Below are 17927 nucleotides of genomic sequence, written 5' to 3'. Positions count from 1 at the left end.
CCAAGTAATTTGTCCAGAATCACATGGCTATTAATGGCAGAACCAGAATTTAGATCCAAGCAATCTGGCTCCAGAGTCCATAGGCCCACCACTATGCTACCTGGATGCATTTGAGAACTCCTCCCTCCTGGTTATTTGGATGACCTCTAAATCCTACTCATTTGCTTATTCATCCCAACAACAAACATGTCTCGAACACTTATGATTGGTCTGATACCTTGCTAGCTGTTGAAGCTCTAGAAATAAAAGCTCTTGTCTGCTAAGGAACCACAGTCTGGTTAGGAGTAAGCTACAGGCAAACTGCTAATATGTATTGTGGTAAGTTTGATGGCTTATAAAACAAGAGTACTCTTAATTCAATGTGGAGAAGGAAGTCAAGGAAGGCTTCCTGAAGGAGGTAACCCTGAGGGTAATTTTGAAAGATAAAGAAGTATTAAGTAGGGAAAAAAAAAAAAAGAAAAGGAAGGTAGGAGTGCATGAGAGAGCATGGCAGGTTTAGAAGATTGTGAAATGGGTCAGAAGCCTGGGCCATAAGGCCCAAGGGGGAAGTAGAAAGAGCCCATTTAAGGCGATAAGAAGGAAATTTCCCAGCAGCCAGGCTTTCTTGCCTTTGTCGTATGCACTAGAAAGAAGATCCATAGGCACTAGGAAAGTCAACGGGTCCAGCTTACAGCTGCTTCCCATCCCAGGAGCCCAGTCCTTCTGCTGGTTCCACTGCTGGCGGCTGGCAAGCGTGTCCAAATCTGCTCATAATGCACATCATCCCAAAGTGACAGGAAGGGTTTGCCACACAGCTGCTGCCGCCACTGGTGCAGTGACATCGTTAGCTGGGAACGGTCACAGCTGGGAGTGTGAGTATCAAGGGAGATTAGCTGCTTTGCAGTAATGGCCTCTGTGACCTTCAGATGTTGTTTCTTCATCCTAAGAAAAAAGGCCAAGGTTGGAAGAAATGGTCACCGCTCGTAGGAAGCTTTCTCTGATTTTCCCCTACCCACCCCTGGCTGGGTGAGGTGCTCTTGCAGGCCCTTAGCACCCTCCACAGTAATCACCTCCTTACTGGCCTGTCTCCCCTGCTGTGATGGGAACCCTATAAGACAGTGGCTATCTAATTTACCTCTCTGTGTCGGGAACAGGGTCTGCACACGAGAGGTGCTCAGTGAATGATAGCTGGATGAGTGCATGAATGGTGGTGATGGGAGGAGGAGGAGAGGGTCCTCCCCAGGTCAGCGGTGCCTCTGCAGCATTGTTTGGACCAGCCCTGTGCTTCTGGTTTCAGTCACTTCCCTTTGGGGAAGTGAGAGGCATCCTTGGAAACGGAGACCCTGAGCTAGGGAGCCCCTTGCTTCTTGCCTCCCTTCCCTGATGACTTAGCTGGAAGGGAGGGAGATTTGGACACCTTCAGTTATCACCAGCTTGGCGTGTTTGGAGCTCAGAGTTCTAATATGGGGTGGATGGCTTCCTGTGAGAGTCAGGGAAGCATGATGGATGGGAATTTAGGGCTGGAGCACTGACCAGAATCAGCCTATTTCTCCCATCAATCACTTTGTTCCTTCATTCAGACCTCAAACTTTTGTTGAGCACCTGCTAGGCCTCGAGGACACAGATATTTACAAACTACAGCTGCTATCTCAACAACAAAAAGCAAGCAGAGAATTAAGAATAACTTACTGAGTGGTGACTATCTGCCAGGTGCTGTTTTAAGCACTTTCCATACATTAATTCAGTTAAATCTCATGACAACTCTATGAAGTAGGTAAGTACTATTATCATCCCTATTTCTCAGTTGACGGAAATAAGGCTCACAGAGTGATTAGGTCATTTTGCCCCAGATGACTGAAATTTGAACCAATAGCTTGGCTCCAGAGTTCAAGTGCTTAACTATTACTGCATTCTATTGCCTCCAAGGACAGTGTAGGTTAATATGGGAGAGAGAGAAGTGAACAGACAGTGGAGTAGGAAGTCATGCCTTTCCCAAGAGCAGGAAGCACAGACAAGAGGGCAGGGGGAGGCAGGGCGGTGGCTGACATCTGCCTGGAATCTAACAAGACTAGTGGGAATTATTAGGTAAAGAAATTGGGGGTGGGGGGAGAATGTGGGAGGAGCTCAGAGATTAACATGAACATGGAGAGGAAGGCAGACTGGGGCTGGAACCTTAAAGGCCTAAGTGCCAAATAAAGGAGTTTGGATTTGTCCAGAGGATGATCAGGAACCACAGAAGGAGCCATTTCTGTTTTCATTACCATTAAAATGTTTTTGTTTTTGAAAAATTCATATGGTAGAGACTTCTTCCCCTGCCCTTGTTTTGGGTTCATCTTATCACTTTCTCAAACAGAAGAGAGCAGTGTGGGACTACCTCTGAGGAGAGAATGTCAGAATGCTCATTTCTCCAAAGTAAATGGTCTGCTGTTCAATTGGGAGACAGCCTTTCCTAACCTTGGGTTATGGGACTTCTGACAGTCCTGGGCTGTAACTACTAAAGCTTCTGAAATTCCACGTGAGACCAATAATGGGCAAGCCCCTTGGTCTCCAAGGAGTGAGGAATCCTCAAATGACTCCTCCAAATCCCAAGATAGCTGGACCCTAAAGAAGGTTTTATTCATACATTTTAGAATCGAATCCACTTTGATAAATTTTGAAGAAAAAGAGCTAGAGAGATCTTGGCATTAAATTATGTATTGGCTATGCTCCATCTTTTCTGAGGTCACGCGAGTCTCTGCTCAGCATTAGTTGAAAGCATTTATTCCCCCTTAGCATCGCCCGTTCGGCAGCATGGCTGTGCAACATTATGAGTCATATCTAGTTGGAAGTTAATTTCCTAATCAATGTGGACAAACGGGTGAACCTTGGCTCCCTTCTGTTTGCATTTGGATGAGATGAGAGATGTGCTTCTCATCTGGTTCTCAAATAAGAGGTGGAAACAGTCTCCTTCATTTGTCCTTGCTGCCTTCCAGAATCTGGTACTCAATAATGGTTCCTAGTAGGACCACTGTTGGCCTTCTCAGAGTCTTCATCAGCCCACTTCCCCCTACCTTCTTTGTATGGACAGCGAGGTCCTCCGTCTCAACATCAAGTGCAAAAGCAGCTTCAAATCCAGGCCTCTGCAAACCTACCCTTGGTCCCCTAATCCAGTACTGCTCCTAAGTGCCTCCCATCTAGAAAATATACTGTAGAGGTTAAGAGTACAACCAGGATGCCACATTACTTTTTAACTAGCTATGTGATCTTGAGCAAATTAATTAGCCCCCATATCTTTGGTCTTTCCTCATTTGTAAAATGGGGGTATTAATAGTACATAAAATGCATTAATATACATAAAACATTTAACGTATGTGAGCTTACGGCAAGTGCTGTATGTTTGCTGTTATTAAGTATCATTGATGTCAATCAGAATGACAGATGCAGTTGAAACAAATCAATACCAAGCAGGGGAAAGCTTGTGGCCTGGAAGTCAAAGAGCTAAAGAGCAAGCTGTGGATAACAAGCAATATATCTGAGATTTTTTTCCCCAGCAACTGTGTTCAAAATGTTCAATAGATAACATATGAATACCTTCTCTGCTATATGTTATATTATATTTTATTATATTATGTTATATTATGTTATATTATATCATATCACATTGTAAAACAACTTAAGATAAGGCACATGTCTCCTTTGACCCCTCCGCCCCTTTTGGTCCCAGAGTCCTACCCCTCCTCACAGGTACCCCTGTTGGTAGTATTGGTGGTTTGGCACTTTTTGTCCAAACCCTTCTCTTTTTTCTTTTCATTCATGTACATGCATCCTGACAATATATCTGGCTCGGTTTATTTGTTTATATTAACCTAGTGTATGCATCTTTCCATACTTTATTTTTTTCACTGAGATATATCATTAAACATATTAAAGCTATATCATATTTGTTAAGCACTGCTACATGGAATTCCATTACAGGTCACAGTTTACTTAGCTATTCTCCCTTTGACAGACATTGTGGTTTTGTTCAACATTTTGCTGATGCAAGCAATGCTGTAATACAAGTTCTCGCTCAAATGTGGATGTTTCTCTAGATTCAGTATCGCAGGAGATATACATTTTAAGCAAATTTAATATACACTTCCAGAGTACCACCCAAAGAGGCTGAACTATACCAGTATGCCTCACAGCTGTGTGCAAGGCTGTTGGTGTAGAGCTGTTCCATGGAAGTCTGCAATTCTCAGAGACCAGGAGAACTTTCTGGTATAAACTTCTCACCAACATCTTAAAGGCTTAAGCCTCCCCTGATTTATCCTCACCCTCTGTTTTTGCTTTTCAGAATTCTTGAGCTTGATCTGATTGTCAGAGATGACGATGGAAATATCTTAGACCCTGATAATACCAGCGTCATCAGCTTGTTCCATGCACACGAGGAAGCGACTGATAAAATCACAGAGCGCATCAAGGAAGAAATGGTGAGCTTTGTAAAATAGGCTTTGGCAGTCATATAGCAGTCATATACTTCATATACATCATAAACTTCAAATAATAGGCTAATTAACCAGACTCTATTATTCAAGGAGATATCTGTCCTATGACCTGAGATGATCAGTAACCACATGCATTTTATTGTGTTTTTGTACTCGGGTCTGTAATTCATTCTGCATCTATCCCACAGGTAGTTTAATGTAAGGCAAGTTTCCTGTTCTCATGGAGATTTTATATTCCAGAGAGGGGAAAAGAAGAAAGGCAATAAGAAGTAAATAAATAAATGGACAAATTAATTCCAGATGGTGTTAAGTCTCTAAAAGGCAATAAGCTAGGGTTATGTGAATCAGGAGCTATTTTAAAAGGTAACATCAAGAAAGGCCTCTCTCAGAAGAGACATCTGAGTTGACACTTGAATAATATGAAGTCACCAGGCCTGGGAAGACCCAGGGACAAAGTGTTGCAGGCAGAGGGCACAGTAAGTGAAAAGGCCCTGAGGTAGGACTGTGTTCTCAATGTTCAAGGAGTAGAAAGACCAGTGTGGATGGGACATGATGAGCAGTAGGAAAGTGTAAGCAATGATTTGGAGAGGTAGGGAGCAAAAGCCAGCTCTCACAGGGCCAGAGGTGTCACGGAAAAGAGTTAAGATGTTATCCCAAGTATGGTGGAAAGCCAACAAAAGAGTTCAAGGAAACTTTTTTTTTCAAATTTAACATAATCTGACTTACGATTAAAAAAGTCATTTTAGCCACTGTGTATTATTTGAAAACAACTTTGTTTTTAGTTTTATTAAGATAATTTCACACAAAATTAATTCTTTATGAACTACAGTCTACTGAATCTTACTAAGGTATAGTGTTGAGTCAACTCCACCATAATCACGATATCAACAGTTGTGTCACCCTGAAAGTTTTTTTGAGTCCCCTTGTCATTGATCCCCTTTCCCAATCTCCAGGCCCAGGCAATCCCTAATTTGTTTTCTGTGATTACACTTTTGCCTCTTCTAGAGTTTCATATAAATGAAATCATATGGTTTTTGTGTTTGACTTATTTTACTCAGCATGGTGTTTTTGAGGTTCACGTTGTATATATTACTTTTTTTTTTTATTGTTGAGTTGCTGTACCATCAACTAGTTGTCCATTGTTGGACATGTGGGTTGTTTCCACCTGGGGCCTATATAATTAGTACTGCTAAGAACATTTGCAAACATATGTGCAGACATATATTTTCATTCTTTTTAAGTAATACCTGATAGTAGGGTTGCTGGTTCCTATGATTCGTGTATGTTCGACATTTTAAGAGACTGCCATACTATTTCCAAAAGGGCTGTACAATTTTGCATTCCCATCAGTAGTATGTGAGAGTTCCAGTAGCTCTGCATTCTTTCAACACTTGGTCTTGCCTGTCTCTTAACTTTAGCCATTCTAGTGGTTGTGTGGTGGTATCTTATTGTGGTTTTAATTTGCATTTCTCTGAATGACTAGTGATGTTGAGCATCTGTCTCTTCACGTGCTTACTGGCCATGGCCATTTGTATCCTTTTTTTTGTGAAGAGTCTGTTCAAATATTTTACCCATTTTAATTGGGTTGATTTTTTTATCACTGAGTTGTAGAAACTCTTTGTATGTTCTAAATACAATTGTATATTTGTATATTCTGAATACAGATTCTTTATCAGATATATGCTTTGTGAATATATTTTCCCAGTCTGTGCCTAGCCTTTTCATTTCCTTAAATGAATTTTTAAATTTTATTTATTTTATTTTATTATGTTATGTTAATCACCATATATTACATCATTAGTTTTGATGTAGTGTTCCATGAGTCATTGTTTGCATATAAGACCCAGTGCTCTTTCTGTACGTGCCCTCTTTAATACCCATCACCAGGCTAACCCATCCACCCACCCCCTCCCCTCTAGAACCCTCAGTTTGTTTCTCAGAGCCCATAGACTCTCATGATTCATCTCCCCCTCCAATTTCTCCCCCTTCATTTTTCCCTTCCTACTATCTTCTTCTTTTTTTTTTTAACATATAATGTATTATTTGTTTCAGAGGTACAGATCTGTGATTCAACAGTCTTGCACACTTCACAGTGCTCACCATAACACATACACTCTCCAATGTCTATCACCCAGCCACCCCATCCCTCCCACCCCCCACCACTCCAGCAACCCTCAGTTTGTTTCCTGAGATTAAGAATTCCTCATATCACTGAGATCATATGACATATGTCTTTCTCTGATTGACTTATTTCACTCAGCATAATACCCTCCAGTTCCATCTACATCGTTGCAAATGGCAAGATTTCATTCCTTTTGATGGCTGCATAATATTCCATTGCATATACATACCACATCTTCTTTATCCATTCAATTTTGATGGACAGGTTGGCTCTTTCCATAGTTTGGCTATTTTGGACATTACTGCTGTAAACATCAGGGTGCCCATAACCCTTTGGATCACTACATTTGTATCTTTGGGGTAAATACCCAGTAGTGCAATTGCCGGGTCATACGGTAGCTCTATTTTCAACTTTTTGAGGAACCTCCATACTGTTTTCCAGAGTGGCTGCACCAGCTTGCATTCCCACCAACAGTGGAGGAGGGTTCCCCTTTCTTCGCATCCCCGCCAACATCTGTCGTTTCCTGACTTGTTAATTTTAGCCCTTCTGACTGGTGTGAGGTGGTATCTCATTGTTTTGATTTGGATTTCCCTGATGCCAAGCGATGTTGAGCACTTTTTCATGTGTCTGTTGGCCATTTGGCTGTCTTTGGAAAAATGTCTTTTCATGTCTTCTGCCCATTTCTTGATTGGATCATTTGTTCTTTGGGTGTTGAGTTTAAAAAGTTCTTTATAGAGTTTGGATACTAGCCCTTTATCTGATATGTCATTTGCAAATATCTTCTCCCATTCTGTCAGTTGTCTTTTGGTTTTGTTGACTGTTTCTTTTGCTGTGCAAAAGCTTTTGATCTTGATGAAGTCCCAATAGTTCATTTTTGCTCTTGCTTCCCTTGCTTTTGGTGATGTTTCTAGGAAGAAGTTGCTGCGGCTGAGGTCGAAGAGGTTGCTGACTGTGTTCTCCTTTAGGATTTTGATGGATTGCTGTCTCACATTTAGGTCTTTCAACCATTTGGGGTCTATTTTTGTGTGTGGTGTAAGGAAATGGTCCAGTTTCATTCTTCTGCATGTGGCTGTCCAATTTTCCCAACACCATTTGTTGAAGAGACTGTCTTTTGTCCATTGGACATTCTTTCCTGCTTTGTCAAAGATGAGTTGACCATAGAGTTGAGGGTCCATTTCTGGGCTCTCTCTTCTGTTCTATTGATCTGTGTGTCTGTTTTTGTGCCAGTACCATACTGTCTTGATGATGACAGCTTTGTAATAGAGCTTAAAGTCCGGAATTGTGATGCCACCAGCTTTACTTTTTCAACATTCCTCTGGCTATTTGGGGTCTTTTCTGGTTCCATACAAATTTTAGCATGATTTGTTCCATTTCTTTGAAAAAAGTGAATGGTATTTTGATAGGGATTGCATTGAATGTGTAGATTGCTGTAGGTAGCATTGACATCTTCACAATATTTGTTCTTCCAGTCCATGAGCATGGAACATTTTTCCATTTCTTTGTGTCTTCCTCAATTACTTTCATGACTATTTTATAGTTTTCTGAGTACAGATTCTTTGCCTCTTTGGTTAGATTTCTTCCTAGGTATCTTATGGTTTTGGGTGCAAATGTAAATGGGATCAACCCCTTAATTTCTCTTTCTTTTGTCTTGTTGTTAGTGTATGGGAATGCCACCGATTTCCTGCATTGATTTTATATCCTGCCACTTTACTGAATTCCTGTATGAGTTCTAGCAGTTTTGGGGTGGAGTCTTTTGGGTTTTCCACATAAAGTATCATATCATCGGCAAAGAGTGAGAGTTTGACTTCTTCTTTGCTGATTCGGATGCCTTTTATTTCTTTTTGTTGTCTGATTGCTGTGGCTAGGGCTTCTAGTACTATGTTGAATAGCAGTGGTGATAGTGGACATCCCTGCCGTGTTCCTGACCTTGGGGGAAAGCTCTCAGTTTTTCCCCATTGACAATGATATTCGCTGTTGGTTTTTCATAGATGGCTTTTAGGATATTGAGGTATGTACCCTCTATCCCTATACTCTGAAGAGTTTTAATCAAGAAAGGATGCTGTACTTTGTCAAATGTTTTTTCTGCATCTATTGAGAGGATCATATGGTTCTTATTCTTTCATTTATTAATGTCTTGTGTCACCTTGATTGATTTGCAGATGTTGAACTAACCTTGCAGCCCAGGGATAAATCCCACTTGATCGTGGTGAATAATCGTTTTAATGTACTGTTGGATCCTATTGGCTAGTATTTTGGTGAGAATTTTTGCATCCATGTTCATCAAGGATATTGGTCTGTAATTCTCCTTTTTGATGGGGTCTTTGTCTGGTTTGGGGATCAAGGTAATGGTGGCCTCATAAAACGAGTTTAGAAGTTTTCCTTCCATTTCTATTTTTTGGAACAGTTTCAGAAGAATAGGTATTAATTCTTCTTTAAATGTTTGGTAGAATTCCCCTGGGAAGCCATCTGGCCCTGGGCTCTTGTTTCTTGGGACATTTTTGATGACTACTTCAATTTCCTTAGTGGTTATAGGTCTGTTCAGGTCTTCTATTTCTTCCTGGTTCACTTTTGGTAGTTTATACATCTCTAGGAATGCATCCATTTCTTCCAGATTATCTAATTTGCTGGCGTATAGTTGCTCCTAATATGTTCTTACAATTGTTCGTATTTCTTTGGTGTTGGTTGTGATCTCTCCTCTTTCTTCATGATTTTATTTCTTTGGGTCCTTTCTCTTTTCTTTTTGAGAAGTCTAGCCAGGGTTTATCCATCTTATTAATTCTTTCAAAGAACCAGCTCCTAGTTTTGTTGATCTGTTCTACTGTTCTTTTGGTTTCTATTTCACTGATTTCTGTTCTGATCTTTATTATTTCTCTTCTCCTGCTGGGCTTAGGCTTTATTTGCTGTTCTTTCTCCAGCTCCTTTAGGTGTAGGGTTAGGTTGTGTATTTGAGACCTTTCTTGTTCCTTGAGAAAGGCTTGTATTGCTATGTACTTTCCCCTTAGGACTACCTTTGCTGCATCCCAAAGATTTTGAACAGTTGTGTTTTCATTTTCATTGGTTTCCATGAATTTTTTAAATTCTTCTTTAATTTCCCGGTTGACCCATTCATTCTTTAGTAGGATGCTCTTTAGCCTCCATGTATTTGTGACTTTCCTCTTGTGATTGAGTTCTAGTTTCAAAGCATTGTGGTCTGAAAATATGCAGGAATGATCCCAGTCTTTTGGTACCGGTTGAGATCTGACTTGTGACCTAGGATGTGATCTATTCTGGAGAATGTTCCATGGGCACTAGAGAAGAATGTGTATTCTATTGCTTTGGGATGGAATGTTCTGAATATATCTGTGAAGTCCATTTGTTTCAGTGTGTCATTTAAAGTCTTTATGTTCTTGTTGATCTTTTGCTTGGATGATCTGTCCATTTCAGTGAGGGAGGTGTTAAAGTCCCCCACTATTATTGTACTGTTGTCAACGTGTTTCTTTGCTTTTGTTATTAATTGGCTTATAAAATTGGCTGCTCCCATGTTAGGGGCATAGATATTTAGAAGTGTTAGATCTTCTTGTTGGATAGACCCTTTAAGTAGGATATAGTGTCCTTCCTCATCTCTTATTATAGTCTTTGGTTTAAAGTCTAATTTGTCTGATATAAGGATTGCCACCCCAGCTTTCTTTTGGTGTCTATTAGCATGGTAAATGTTTTCCAACCCCCTCACTTTCAATCTGGGGGTGTCTTTGGGTCTAAAATGAGTCTCTTGCAGACAGCATATTGATGGGTCTTGTTTTTTTATCCAATCTGATACCCTGTGTCTTTTGATTGGGGCATTTGGCCCATTTACATTCAGGGTAACTATTGAAAGATATGAATTTTGTGCCATTGTATTGCCTGTAAGGTTACTGTTACTGTGTATTGTCTGTGTTCCTTTCTGGTCTATGTTACTATTAGGCTCTCTCTTTGCTAGAGGACCCCTTTCAATATTTCTTGTAGGGCTGGTTTTGTATTTGCAAATTCCTTTAGTTTTTGTCCTGGAAGCTTTTTATCTCTCCTTCTATTTTCAATGACAGCCTAGCTGGATAGAGTATTCTTGGCTGCATATTTTTCTCATTTAGTGCTCTGAATATATCATGCCAGTCCTTTCTGGCCTGCCAGGTCTCTGTGGATAGTTCTGTTGCCAATCTAATGTTTCTACCATTGTAGGTTACAGATCTCTTATCCCGAGCTGCTTTCAGGATTTTCTCTTTGTCTCTGAGACTCGTAAGTTTTACTATTAGGTATCGGGGTGTTGACCTATTTGTATTGATTTTGAGGGGGGTTCTCTGTGCCTCCTGGATTTTGATGCCTGTTTCCTTCCCCAGATTAGGGAAGTTCTCTGCTGTAATTTGCTCCAATATACCTTCTGCCCCTCTCTCTTTCTTCTTCTTCTGGGATCCCAATTATTCTAATGTTGTTTCGTCTTATGGTATCACTTATCTCTCAAATTCTGTCCTCGTGATCCAGTAGTTGTTTATCTCTCTTTTTCTCAGCTTCTTTATTTTCCATCATTTGGTCTTCTATATCACTGATTCTCTCTTCTGCCTCATTTATCCTAGCAGTTAGAGCCTGTATTTTTGATTGCACCTCGTTAATGTCCTTTTTGATTTCGACTTGGTTATATTTTAGTTCTTCTATTTCTCCAGAAAGGGTTTCTCTAATATCTTCCATGCCATTGTCAAGCCCAGCTAGTATCTTTAAAATCGTCATTCTGAACTCTAGTTCCGACATCTTACTAATGTCCATATTGATTGGTCCCCGGCAGTCGGTGCTGCCTCTTGTTCTTTTTTTTTTTGAGGTGATTTTTTCCATCTTGTCATTTTGTCCAGAGGAGAATAGATGAATGAGGGAACAAAATGCTAACAGGTAACAACGACCCCAGAAAAATATACACTAAACAAATCAGAGGAGACCTGAAACCAGGGGAAAAGAAAGGGAAAGAAAGAAAAAAGAAAAAAAGAAAAGAAAAAAAAAGATTAAAAAAAAAAGAATATGATCAAATATAATCAGGCTGGTGCATAGATCAGTGCCACACAGTAGATTTTGGGCATATTTTGGTCTCTTAGAAGAAAGTGCCTCCCAAAATTTTAAAGAGAGAAAAACTTATATATGTACAAAAACAAGGGTAAATACGATGAAGTGATGGAATATGACTGTAAAGATGAAAATTAAAAAAGAGTTTATAAAAGGAATTGATAAGATAAGAAGTTGTTTGTAAAAGAAAGAGGATTTAAAAAAAAAGGAGAGAATGTGATCAGGCAGGAGACTAGAACAAAACCATACACTAGAGATTTAAGGTATATTTTGGTCTGTTAGGAGAAACTGTATCCTAAATTTTTAAAGAGAGAACAACATATATATATATATATATACCAAAAATAAGGTTAACAACTATGAAGGGATAGAATATGACTCTAAAAATGAAAACTAAAAATGATTTTTTTTTAAAGATTTTATTTATTTATTTGACAGAGAGAGACAAAGCGAGAGAAGGATTACAAGCAGGGGAGTGGGAGAGGGAGAAGCAGGCTTCCCGCTGAGCAGGGAGCTGGATGTGGGGCTCGATCCCAGGATCCTGGGATCATGACCTGAGCCGAAGGCAGACCCTTAACGGCTGAGCCACCCAGGCACCCCTAAAAAAGATTGTTTTAAAAAGGGATTGATAAGATGTTGGTTGTAAAAGGGAAATAGAAAAATTCAAAGAAAAAAAAGAAAATTAAAAAAATTAACTTTGAAAGACTAAAGAATCATGGGAAAAAAGCCATGAATTCTGTGTGCAATATTCTCCTAGTGCTGGAGTTTTGCCATTCTCATTGATCGGTAAACTTGGTCTTGGCTGGCTGTTCTTGCTGATCTTCTGGGGGAGGGGCCTGTTGCTGTGGTTCCCAAATGTCTTTGCCAGAGGTGGAATTGCCCTGCCCTTGCCGGGTCTGGGCTAAGTAATCTGCTGGGGTTTGCTCTCTGTAGCTTTTGTTCCCTGCAAGCTTTCCCTACAGCTTTGGAGGACAAGAGTGAAAATGGCAGCCTCCCAATCTCCGCCCTGGAGGAGCCGAGAACTTGGGGCCCTGATCCTCAGTGAGCCTCCAGAGAAAAGCAGTCAATCACTCCCGTCTCCCCGGTCTCTGATCGCACTCCGTGCTCACCCAGCCTGTGACTGAGCATTTCTATCTCTGGCACCCGACCCCGTGTGGAGTCTCCAAACCCAGTAGATCCCTGCAGTGCGCTCCCGTGCCGCTCCTCCCATGGGAGGAAGGGGAGTGTCCCCAGATCTGCCGCTTGTTGGGTCCCTGCTGGAAGATCAGTGGCCCAACTGTGCCGCGGATCACGGTTTATGGCAACCCCGAGCTGAGAGCCTGCGCCTCCGTTTTGTCTCTGTAGCTGGCTTCCCCACTCTGATACTGGGGAGCTCTGCCGCACTCAGGCACCCCCGGTCTTTCTGTGACCCCAAGGGTCCTGAGACCACACTGTCCCGCAAGGGTTACACCCCCCGCTTAGCCACTGGAGCGATATCACTCAGTGGAGCTGACTTCTAAAAGTTCCGATTTTGTGCCCCACGGCTCTATCACTTGCCAGAAGCAGTGGACGGAGGCCCCCTCCCCCGCCTTCTATCTTCCTGAATATCACCTCGGATTCACTTCTCCACATGTCCTACCTTCCAGAAAGTGGTCGCTTTTCTGCTCAGAGAGTTGCTGCTATTCTTTTCTTCAATCTGCTGTTGAGTTCATAGGTGTTCAGAATGGTTTGATCCCTATCTAGCTGAATTCCTGGGACCAGACGTAATTAGGTCTCCTACTCCTCTGCCATCTTGCTCCTCCCTCTTAAATGCATTCTTAAAAAAGCAGAAGTTTTTAGTTTTGATGAAGTCCATTTAAGCATTTTTTTCTTTTTATGGTTTGTGCTTTTTATGACATTAACTTTATGAGGAAGCCTGGACCAAACAGTGGTATTTCCCAAAATAAGAAAATCAAGGCCAAGAAAGTCAAAGTGACTTGGCTCAGATCACAGCAACTTTTGCTGGTAGACCTGGATATACTGCAGAAATCTTCAGGTTTGAATCCTAAGTGGTACTGGGCTGATTTTCTCCACCTTTCTCCTTTCTTCCCTCCAACTCTTAGTCCAAAGACCAGCCAGATTATGGAATGTATTCCCGGATCTCCTCATCCCCCACCCACAGCCTCTATGTCTTTGTGAGGAACTTTGTGTGCCGAATTGGAGAAGATGCTGAGCTCTTCATGTCTCTCTATGACCCCAACAAGCAAATGGTCATAAGGTAGGTGTGTTCAATATTGCCTGACTTCTCTGTATATGAGAGGTTGGAATTAGCAGAGCACAGAGCATCTTTTTTATTCCCATCATCACTTGTGGAGAAATTCCCACCTAGAAGAGAAACTGAGCCTGAAAATGTGGAAAATGTGGAAATAACTTCTTGCAGGATATGCGAGTCAGGTAGAAATATTATTTACCCCCAAATTTTTCCTGTACTGTGCTTATGGTTACACAGTAGGGTTTTATAAATAGGTTTTTGATACTGGAAAACAACCAGAAAAAATGATATTCATACAGGTGGTGTTGGATAGACTAAAAATACCTACTTTTAAAATAGGAGGTGGGTAGGCGGGGAATGGGTGAAATAGGTGATGGCATTGGGGATGAAGGAGTGCACTTGTCATTTTGAGTACAGAGTGATTTATGGAAGTGTTGAATCACTCTAGTGTACACCTGAAACTAATATAACACTGTATGTTAATTAATTGAAATTAAAATAAAAATTTAAGTAAAAAATAAAAACAAAACAAAAACAAAGCAAAACAAAATAAACAAATAAAATGGGAATAAAGAAGTAAATGGTGGGGGTGCCTGGGTGGCTCAGTCAGTTAAGCATCTGCCTTCAGCTCAGGTCATAATCCCAGGGTCCTGGGACGATTTCCCCATCGGCCTCCCTGCTCAGCTGGGAGCCTGCTTCTCCTTCTGCCTGCCACTCCCCCTGCTTGTGCTTGCTCTCTCTCTCTCTCTGTCAGTCAAATAAATAAATAAAATCTTAAAAAAAAAGGATGTAAATGGTGAGAGCTTCATTTCCTCCAGGGTGATAGTAAGCTAAGAATGTGGGCTCTGAAATCTGTCTGAGTTCATATCCTGGCTGCGCCATTTACTCTTTCTTAACCTAGGGCAAGTAGCTCATCTTTCTAAGCCTGAGTTGCCCATTTGCAAAATGTTAGTGCCAACCTCACAGGGTCATTTTTTTCTCAGACTTTAATGAGAAAAAGCACATGAAGCACAGGGCTTGACACACAGAGCTCCAAGTGGCAGTAGCTATTATTATTACCACTTTAATGGATTGCTCTTGAGAATGGAGAAAGTAAGGGAACTTCTGGGTGCCTCAGCTTGAGGAAGCAAGAACACCTTTTTGAGAATCTCCAGGGAAAAGACTTTGGTACACCTCCAGCCCCAACTACTGGGCCCCTGGCCTCTGCTTGTGGCTCAGACCATTGTCCCAGGTGGTGACCCTGCCGGTCTCCTCCAGTGGGGTTTTGGGCCAACACATGGTCGCATATTGAGGTCCCATATTTGAAGTCCCAGTTGACATAGTAGAATGCAGCTGGAGTATAATCTCTGCCTTTATGGAGAAAGTGTTGTTTCCCTAGCTTGGTTGTTATGATGATTAAATGAGATCACATACAGCGCCTAGTGAATAGTAGTACTTTGGAAAATAATGGCTCTCCTAGAGACATTTGTGAAACATGGAGGGGCTTTCCATCTAAGAAGACTGAACTGAGGTCTGTGCATGATCTCATTTAATTCTCTTTTTTTTAAGATTTTTTATTTATTCGACAGAGAGAGACACAGTGAGAGCGGGAACATAAGCAGGGGGAGTGGGAGAGGGAGAAGCAGGCTTCCTGCGGAGCAGGGAGCCCGATGCGGGGCTTGATTCCAGGACCCTGGGATCATGACCTGAGTCGAAGGCAGACACTTAATTACTGAGCCACCCAGGCACCCTGATCTCATTTAATTCTCGTTAGTCCATGTCATTTGGGTGAGAAAATGAGGTCCAGGAAGGTCAAGTGACTGGTCCAAAGTCATATGTATTTATTAATGGCAGAGCTAAGATTTCTATTCAGGTCCATCTATCTGATTCCAGATAGACAAGCTAATACCCACTTTATTTTTTTAAAAGATTTATTTATTTTAGAGAGAGAGAGAGCACGAGTGGGAGGGGCAGAGTGAGAAGGAGAGAGAATCTCAAGCGAACTCTGTGCTGAGCATGGAACCTGATGCAGGGCTCGATCTCATGACCCTGAGATCACGACCTGAGCTGAAACCAAGAGTTGGATGCTTAACCGACTGTGCCACCCAGGTGCCCCTAGTTCCCACTTCTGTATGTCACCAAGGAAAGAGTTATATCGAATACCCTGAGTGGTTCTCATCAGGGTTTCAGCACTGTCATGGTGGACAGCTATTCTTTATAGCAAACCTAAATCCCTAATATTTAAAAGTCAGCCCAATTCACCGGGCTGGGCCTCGGTGAACACTGCAGGTGAGTGTTCCTGCTTCCTTAGAACACACTTGAGATGGTCTGTGTGCCATAGGCCCCTTGCCATTCCCTGCCAGCTATTCCCAAGGTACCTGTGACAAAGACCCTGAAAGCACTCACAGGACCGGTCCTGCCTCTCAGAAAACATGATGCTTCATGATTGAGTTGACAGGGGTGCCTGGCCTACTGGCCCATCTAAGTGATGGATGACCTGAACCAGCTCTGTGGAAAGAGGCAACTCTCTTCCCTGACGTGCCACACAAGATGATATGCTCAATGGGGCATGCCTGAGTGATGCCTCTGAGAGGGCCAGAAATACAGGGAAGCCCTCAGGAAACTGAGAGATGAGGAGGAGGGGGGACGAAGGGGGCAAAAACCAAAAAAGGGGGGGCAGGGGAAGTAGGCAACAGAGAAAGGTGAGAAGAGGCATGATACAAAAGAGGGGCAGGGGAAATTGGAAGCACCCTTTTCCACTCTAGATAGCTGTTCTTCCCCTAAGAAATCAGTCTTGTCCACTCCTGTCTAGCCAGGGTTGACATACAATGGCAAGGCAAGGCATTCCTTGCCAAAGGCAAGTGAGGGTATTTTCAATGTGGCCCAAATGTGGACTGGGGACATTTGGCTGAGACTGAGCTTTCAATGTTGGGATGAATCATGGACTGATTCCAGTGGATGCCTGAAGAGATTTGGTTTGGGAAGTTTAAGGTAAATTTCCATAGGACCAAAAAGAAGCAGTGTAGATGGCCAGTGGCAAGGCTAATTTCCAAAAAAAAGCTTGAAGAGGAGTTGGGATGGTTCTCCCCTTCCACGGAGGAGAGTGTCATGTGCAGTAGGTCTCACCTGTCTTGGTGCAAGGTGGGCCTTTGGATTTACCATCCAGGTCTTCCTGGGCAGGGATGGATAGAACCAGGTCAGCCCTCTAAGTTGCTTTTCTTATTTATGATTGTATTGCCCCTAGGAGAAAATTGCTGGTGCCTAATGTTTAGACCTAACAGGCTGGTTCTCTCCTGGGCATGCTACATGTAATCAAAGGTCCTGGGAAAGACCCAGGTATTTCACTATGACATTCTAGAAATAACCGGTGGGAAATAACTGTCTTTTTTTTTAATGGAGCTTTGGCAGTTTCTTAGTTAGTTTGCTGAAAATTCCACTAAAATTTTTGGAACTTATTAAAAAAAAAGAAGAGGGGCACCTAGGTGGCTTGGTCAGTAAAGTGTCCAACTCTTGGTTTTAGCTCAGGTCATGATCTCGGGATTGTGGGGATCAAGTCCCAGGTCCGGTTTTGTACTCAGTACAAAGTCTGCTTATCTCTCTCCCTCCCCCTCTACCCCTCCTTCAGCATGCATGTGCTCTCTCTCTCTCTCAAATGAATAAATAAAATCTTTTTAAAAAATAAAAGAAATTTTTAAAAAGAAGGAAGAAAAGCTACATTTAACTTTTTTTTTTTAAAAAAAGATTTATTTCTTTTATTTTAGAGAGACAGTGTGTGTGCATGCAAGCTGGGGGAGGAGCAGAGGGAGACAGAGAGAGAGAATTTTCAAGCAGACTCCCTGTAAGCATGGAGCCCATGCAGGGCTCTATCCCAGGACCCAGAGATCATGACCTGAGCTGAAACCAAGAGTTGGTCGATTAGCCAACTGAGCCACCCAGGCGCCCCAGAAAAGCTACATTTAACTTGATTTTTAAAATTAATTAATTAATTAATTAATTTTTTTGATGTAGTATTCCATGGTTCATTGCTTGCATATAACACCCAGTGCTCCATTCAATATGTGCCCTCTTCAGTACCCATCACCAGGCTAACCCA

The 17927-nt window shown here is 41.8% G+C and overlaps 1 protein-coding gene across 1 annotated transcript in view; it reads left to right on the top strand.

The window, feature by feature from the left end:
* The window catches only part of DOCK2 (dedicator of cytokinesis 2), a 419219-nt gene that overhangs the window by 35759 nt on the left and 365533 nt on the right, over window positions 1-17927 (top strand). The window contains exons 7-8 of the mRNA XM_045901591.3: window positions 4295-4430; window positions 13707-13861. Of these exons, the coding sequence (XP_045757547.1) occupies window positions 4295-4430; window positions 13707-13861 (291 nt within the window). The remainder of the gene's footprint in view (window positions 1-4294; window positions 4431-13706; window positions 13862-17927) is intronic.

The sequence above is a fragment of the Mirounga angustirostris genome, unplaced genomic scaffold (assembly GCF_029215605.1).
Source record: "Mirounga angustirostris isolate CCGP_5_RB_7025 unplaced genomic scaffold, mMirAng1.0.hap1 SCAF_7, whole genome shotgun sequence".
Taxonomy (NCBI): domain Eukaryota; kingdom Metazoa; phylum Chordata; class Mammalia; order Carnivora; family Phocidae; genus Mirounga; species Mirounga angustirostris.
This window is presented reverse-complemented; position numbering and strand designations above follow the sequence as displayed.